The sequence below is a fragment of the Hemibagrus wyckioides genome, linkage group LG15 (genome assembly GCF_019097595.1).
Source record: "Hemibagrus wyckioides isolate EC202008001 linkage group LG15, SWU_Hwy_1.0, whole genome shotgun sequence".
Classification (NCBI taxonomy): domain Eukaryota; kingdom Metazoa; phylum Chordata; class Actinopteri; order Siluriformes; family Bagridae; genus Hemibagrus; species Hemibagrus wyckioides.
Genome location: NC_080724.1, coordinates 10,625,727 through 10,633,039, shown reverse-complemented (window position 1 = coordinate 10,633,039; position 7,313 = coordinate 10,625,727). Strand labels below are relative to the sequence as shown.

Genomic DNA, 7,313 nt, shown 5'->3' with positions numbered 1-7,313 from the left:
GATTTAAGCCATGACCTTAGGACAAAATTATTACATGGATGAGAAACCACATTTGGAAAACTGACTTTCGGTTCAGAACTTGAAACTTATTTAGTTATTCATTTACGTACTGCGTTCATGGTGACTTGTAAATGACATCAGTGTCATCCTTGTAGCAAACATTTATTATCTCTGGATCATGATGTCATCTTCTTGTCAAAGTCCATCCTTCTCATGATTTGATGCTTTGTGAGTTCTGAGCTGCTTTTCTGCCACAAATGTCTTCTTCTTCTTTTGGCTTTTCCCTTCAGGGGTGGCCACAGTGTACCATCTCTCTCCACCTATCCCTATCTTCTGCATCCTCAACACTTGCACCCACTAGCTTCATATCCTCTTTTCCTCCTGCCTGGCAGCTCCATGTCTAACATTCTCCTAACAATATACTCAGTCTCCCTCCTCTGAACATGTCCAAACCACCTTAATCTCGCCTCCCTAACTTTGTCCCCCAAACGTCCAACATGAGCTGTCCCTCTGATGTACTCGTTCCTAATCCTGTCCAACCACCACAAATGTAATGATCAATTATCACGTATTGGAACATTCCTGGTTGCTCAATTCAGTTTGACCGATCTCTTCTGACCGCTCTACTGCTTACGTAGGTGTGTGATGATTCATTTAAACATTTTTAAACCAGTAGCTCCAAGATGTCTCTCCCTGCTTTTTAGCTATATTACCTTTCTAGCTTTCTCGCATTCCGACAAACAGCACAGATTTAGGCAGGAAAGTCACTTACATTGACACAGTTTAAAGACAAGATAACGTTTAATAAACACAGAATATTATTACTGAACAGCTAAAAGATGAGTGATGTTTTGAGAATGAAAAAAATAACTACTTTTTCTTTAATAAATTCAGTTTTCAGGTCAGAGGAAACAAAGGGAGCACACCGTTCAACTGCTTTCTTCATCTACAGCCTCGGAAGTTCTGTCAGTCTATCAGGGTCATGCTTTGTCTTTTTAAAAACATCACGCTCATTATTACAGATCTAGACAATAAAGAAGAGATTATACACACTGATACATCTTATATAAAAGGTAGGGCTAATCATTTGATTCATCTATCAGCGAGAAGAGAGATGTTTACTGTGCATTATCGCTGCAAGTCCACAACTACATCCACTGAATGCAACTACTTTTCCGTTTGAAATGCGTTCTTAACGCAAATCTCTGCCTACTTTGCTTGAACAGAGAGAAATGCTGTATATGTAGTATAGCGTGTGATGTTGAAGCCTGTCTTCGTAGTGGCTTGTTTGGTCCATTTTTTCATTTTTGCTCTCTCCGGTGTAGTCATGATTGTACACTGAAAGCGAGGGCTTGTAGGGGAACAGCTAGTCAGCCTGCAACATCTCTTCGATCTCACGGTCCCAGTTTTCGTCTCGGTTGTCCGCTTCAGCTACTACCTCATACTCCTGTAACTCCCGCTGCAGCTCTCGCTCCCACTCCGATGTGTCTTCTGACAGGAGAGAGAACGAGAGAGAGAAGGTTTTAATAACATAATGGCTATGTTTCTGTAACAAGTCTTATCAGTGTAAATGAAAATAGTCTTTAAACACCCTTCTACTCACCTTCCTCATTTTTCTTATCCAGCACCAGCTGCTCCATTTCCTTCCTCAAATCCTCCCGATTGATGTTACATGAGTCAAACGCGTCACTTACGAACTCTGATACTCCCGGGCTGGTCGAGATCTCCTCCTCTTCATGATGCTGTGGGGGGGAAAGTGAGATATTGACAGTGACATCATCCACAAAGCAAAGCTGAACTTCTCAAAGACAGCATGTGTAACATAATAAAATACAGAGACCTGCATAGAGATCTGTTTGAAAAAACTAATTTGTCAATTTCACCCTCAGACCAAACATAGTCTAGAAGCCAACTTTTCTTATCTGTTTTGTGTTTGCTTGCACTGGAGGCATGTAATGAAGGTTTGTTTGTTTTGCGCTTTATGTAACTGCTCAGGGTGACGATGTAGCCAGAGACGGAGAACGCTAGGCTGGTATACATCCTCATCCTAATATAGATCTCACTTATGTATTCATACCCAGGTGCAATTTATAGAACCCGTTCCCCCAGAGAACTAAAAGGAAGCCCACACAGATACGAGAAGAGCGTGCAAAACTCCAGACTGAGAGAAGTCCGAGGTCTGGACCGGCAGCGAAAAACGTCTGCTGTAAATATCTGCTGGCTCTTCAGCGAGGTCACTCTCATGAGACACTATGCCATGCATAAACATGAAGAAAATGTCACAGTCCCGATGAACACCATATCAGAAGTCTGACATCACAAAATCATGACGATGCACGACACACCCCCTGACTCCGCCTAAGTCACTTGTAGCAGAAATCTGTGCAATTTAGTTTATCACTTAATGTAAACAAGTGAAATAAATGATGTCACTATGTGATGCCGCTTGATTTGTAGGAAACGTTCGACAAAAACTGTCATACTGTTGACAAACTGGTGTTATACAAGTTTGAGGTTCCAGTGCAAATCTTAAGACGCTGAAATATCCCGGCTGATTAAATTAAATTTGTGGGAAGTGAAGAAAACTTGTACATTTGTGTAACGTTTAATACTCTATACAATTAAATGAATTCTAAAATGATGTAAATATCTAAGGTTTATTTTGTACCTCGTTGGACTTTGGCTTGGCGTTGATTGTTGTAGGTGGTGTTTTTGGTCTTCTGGATTCTGTAAAAATAAAACAGATCATTTTAGGATGATCGAATTAAGGCACAGGAAAGTAAGATAAGAATGTCGGCGTGAATGCCGTCAAATATAGAAAGATTTCATAGAAGCTCCACGTGTTCAGAATGTTAATTTATCAGAGCTATGTTATTTACATAAGGAATAAAACATGATTATTTTCCAATATCCACACAACAGACACAAGGTGTTCATCTAATACCTCAGAACTTTGCTTGGAGCATGACTGATAATTAGGTCAAAATGAATATACAGAAAATTAATAAATGCCTCCGGACCAATCAGACCTATGCTACGTTCACATATGAGCCACACACTGATAAACGTTATAATTATTGCAACAAGAAGTAGAACTATTTCAGTATGCAGCGACGGGAGATTTGCAGCGACTGTGTGAACGCAGCTTCAGTGAAAAACGGTCAAGACCTGATGAGCTCTCGTTCTGTGGATCGGCTCCGTTCTTGTCGTCCTCTCTCCTCTCCGCAGCCTGCTGCTGTGCCGCCAGCGCCGTGAGCTGAGCAGACTGCTTGATTAGAGACACCCGGTAGAAATAGTTCCTCCAGAACACCTCCTCTTTTACTCTGAAACACACACAAAAAAAAGCTTTAGAGCTACAAAATCAACTGCATATCCATGGAGCGCTGAAGACTTCTACTTGGATGCACTTGTGATTTGTTTTGGCTGTTTCAGGTTCGATTTATGATTACAACAAATCCCCCACAAATTTCAAATCCACATTTCTTCAGTAAAATTGGGTTCCGGTGACTGAAAGTTTACGAGAGCAAATCCCAGAGACACCAGACAGCCACTCGGCACAGCTGTGAACCTGTCTACACAGTAACAATCCTCCCTAAATAGTCTCTGTGATCAGAATTAGCGTGTCCCTAATAGCAGTATGCTGTATCCCAGAGGAACCTGGATGGTCTCCTATTTCTGGTAGATTTATAAAGTGTGGATTTGTGTACACTTTTTCAGCTAATATTACCCACAACTCCTTGCATGAAGGAGGAGGAACTTGATGGTTTGCTTGGCTGCATTTTAATGAAGTGTTTAAAAATAACTCAAGCTAGTAGCAAACTAAATGATCTAGTATAAATTATAAAAGGTTAAGTGACATCTCAGTGTGTCTCAGTACCTACGTACTCCTTTGCTTCACACTCCAAGAGTGCAAGTGCACTTTTAGTGCAAGTAGGCGAATTGGGACACAGCACATGACTCCCTTCTTTCAGAAACAATAACCAAAAAGCTCGCGCTCTCCTCTTAGTCAGAGACGCATTGTTCAGGAGCTCTAGATGTCACTCACTGTTTTGGAACCAGGTCGAAGCGCATCCTATTGAGAAGCTCGTCTTCCTGCAGCATGACCAGAGCGATGGGATACATCTGCTCTACGTCAAAGTGGAACTGCACACCAGCTGGAGGGTCGCGGAGGAAGTTCCTCTTGTCCTGTCAGACAGATGGAAAAAAAAACCCGTTTTATTCAGATAAATAGATGACGCTTTACACAACGGTTCTTGTGACTAATGGCTGGTGAAACCTTCATTCTGATAGGTCAGAAGGTGTTGATTCATTTTCTAGAATAGCACCTTTGAAGTTTTTATGAATATCTAAATACGTTATTGTTAACACAGTAACATGACAGATGCTCCATATTAAATTATTTATTTAACTACTAATTAAAGAATAGTTTATGCATCCTTTTGGCTCGACCTCACAGCTTCAGCCCTTTACGTTAACTGCTACTCTGCCATTTCAGTGAGCGATAAGAATGTGGATCAGAGCAGTGCGACTTACAGCAGATAAAGCCAAGATCTGCTGCTGAATGGTCTCCTCCTCGCTGTAGCCCACCCATGGAGGCACCGCTGCATCTACAACATCCACAGAAAAGGAGGAAGAGACGGGACTCTTGATATGTTGCAGTAAACGTAAACCAAACTTGATCTTAACTGGAAAAAATAAATAAATAATTAATTAAAAAATAAAGCCACTTTTACCTGTTTTCTTAGCATGTTTCTCCTGAACAAACCTTTCCTGTTCCTTTTGGAAATCTCCCAAAATGGTCTGTAGACATAAAAGACAGAGATGCAGACAAATGACCAAGAACTCCAGAAAGACAGCAGGAGAGAAAAAGAGAGAGAACTCTAAAACAACTTATTACCTTAACTTAACAATACTCCACATGATCCAAAGCTAATAATAAACAGACTAAAACCCGTATCATTCTAAAAGACAGAACAAAAATGTACTTGTCGATGTTTTCTGTAAAGAAGCGTTTATTTAACATGTCTGGAGAAAGGAGTCTGCAGTTTCAGTGCTTTATAACAGGCAGTATGTAACAGTAACACCACACTATTGATCATTTCCTGTAACCACATTTTCCCTAGTGTTTTACATCAAGCTTATTATCCATCTCAGTTTTCTGATCTTGTAGCTAAGTGCCATGGGAAATTGCTCAGGACAGGACATTGTGCTTTACTGTTTCTCTTTACTGAGAGACACAGAAAGAGAGACAGAGAAACAGAGAGAGAAAGGCTGGTGAGGGAACAACTGTTTTGTATTGTGAGAAAGAAAGTAACACACTTGTTTTATTGCTGCTACTGCTATTTTATATATATATATATATATATATATATATATATATATATATATATATATATATATATATATATATATATCTCACTGGTTTCCAGTTTCTCTAGTCTGCACATTTTATTGTTTTTGCATTTTTTGGCACTATGTGTCTTGTGTTGTTTTTTTTTGTATTTTCTGCTTCTGCACTTTTTGTAGCTAGGACAAACTTTCTGTATGTTGTTATGTTGTCTGTGTAACACCAGGGTCCTGGAGAAACTTTGTCTCATTTCACTGTGTACTGCGTCAGCTATATGTGGTTGCAATGACAATAAAAAGTTTCTGGAGTTGACAGTAACTTTAAAATGAAAGTAGGTGTCCATTAACAAAAGAGACAGTGGTGTGATGGAGGACCAACAGAAGCACCTGCTCTTTTGTTTGTTTGTTTTTTTACATACAAACAGCACGACTTCATTGTTCTACTGCATTGTTTTGTTGTGTTTTTCTTTTCATTTTGCACACCTCCCTTTTCACCCGCGACATCAACCTGTTACACAACCTGCTCACGGCGATAACCCTGTGTTTCAGGTGTGGACTTTCCCCCCATTTAAAGGATTTTCAGTACACACCTTGTCGAGGATACTGTCGATGTTTCCTTCCTCCACGGTCTTCTTGATGGTGCTCGCTGTTTCTGTCACCGACTCTGTGATCTTCTTTGTCGCACTGCTGGCAAAGTTCAGAATGTATCCTTGGGGCACAGACGATAATCCGGTCAAACCAGACGATTTGTGTGTCATGATTAAAGCCTGGATCAATTTACTGTAATTAACATACTTAGACTGAGTGATCTTACACGTGAATACTGTAAGCGAACACGACTGTGGGATGTGTGTGTGTGTGTGTGTGTGTGTGTGTGTGTTGGGGGGGGGTGTTTTATCCATTGCACCTTTAATCTGTATTACCTAGAGCACCTTTAAAGCTTTACAGTCTGAAATGTGTGCTGTATTCATCAGTCCAGTTTAGTATCCTGTCACTGGAAGACTTTTCCTCTTAAACAACATTCCTAGATGTTTTTCCATGAAGCTCGTGAACGCTACTAAGCAGCTAATAAGAAGCTAGCACAGATGACACAAACGACACAAAAATAAATCTTTTCTAGCTTTGTCAGTGGTGTGGGAATAAAAAAGGAAATGTTGGCTAACCACTCAGGCCTTTAGCTTGCTGTAGGATCGCCTGGTTTTCTCCATTTTTCTCGGTGTTCTTGTCGCCGCACTCTTGTTTGTTTACTTCACTATTTTCCGCGTCCTTGTCACTTCCGCGTGTTTCCTCCGCTTGGATTTCGTCTATTTTTTGTCCGGGTATGGACTCGATTCCGAGCCACGTACCCCAGCTTTTAAACATCTTCCTTTGTCTTTTGGTTTGCGCTAATTGTGAACCAACTAACTAACCGAATAAAACCTTCCTGCTAACGGAATGTTAGTCCATAGTCCGCCTTACCACGTAGAGATACATAACAGCGGAGGCGCACTAGCATACTGACTAGTACGCAATACACCCCAGACCCCGCCTACCGTCTCTGTAGCTACGGCTGCGTACTGTTCTTACATACTGTGTAGTACGGAAGTACGCGTTTAGTAAACGTCAACGTCACCTTCGGCTTCTTCCTTGTTTAGCCGAGAAAACGGAGTGGAAACAGCGCCCTCTGGTGTACGGGAATGGCATCAAGTCAAAAAATGGATGCCTCGCTCAATGTTTTCGGTTGATGAAGTAACTTCAGCAGTCTGAACATTACATTTGACACAAATAACAAATAAAGAAGCTTTAATCTCAAGTTCAGTTAGCAACTGTGTAAAAATAAATACACCACATGGATCAATATGTGCTTCTTTCCCAAACTGTTCCCACAAAGGTAGATGCACGCAATTGTATAGAATGTCTTTCGATGCTGTAGAATTGCAATTTCTATAGAAATAATAGACAGTGCAAGCTCCCTGAAGACATGGTGT

At 40.7% G+C, this 7,313-nt stretch overlaps 1 protein-coding gene across 1 annotated transcript; it reads right to left on the bottom strand.

Annotated features, from left to right (window-relative positions):
- Nucleotides 1-782: 782 nt before the first annotated feature.
- Nucleotides 783-6,858, bottom strand: syap1 (synapse associated protein 1). The gene is made up of 9 exons (XM_058410153.1): nucleotides 6,510-6,858; nucleotides 5,937-6,055; nucleotides 4,734-4,800; nucleotides 4,534-4,607; nucleotides 4,046-4,185; nucleotides 3,169-3,323; nucleotides 2,669-2,727; nucleotides 1,604-1,742; nucleotides 783-1,491 (listed from the first exon to the last, which is right to left on the bottom strand). The coding sequence occupies exons 1-9, from the start codon at nucleotides 6,706-6,708 to the stop codon at nucleotides 1,367-1,369; spliced, it is 1,077 nt and encodes a 358-aa protein (XP_058266136.1). The 5' UTR covers nucleotides 6,709-6,858; the 3' UTR covers nucleotides 783-1,366.
- Between the last annotated feature and the right edge of the window lie 455 nt (nucleotides 6,859-7,313).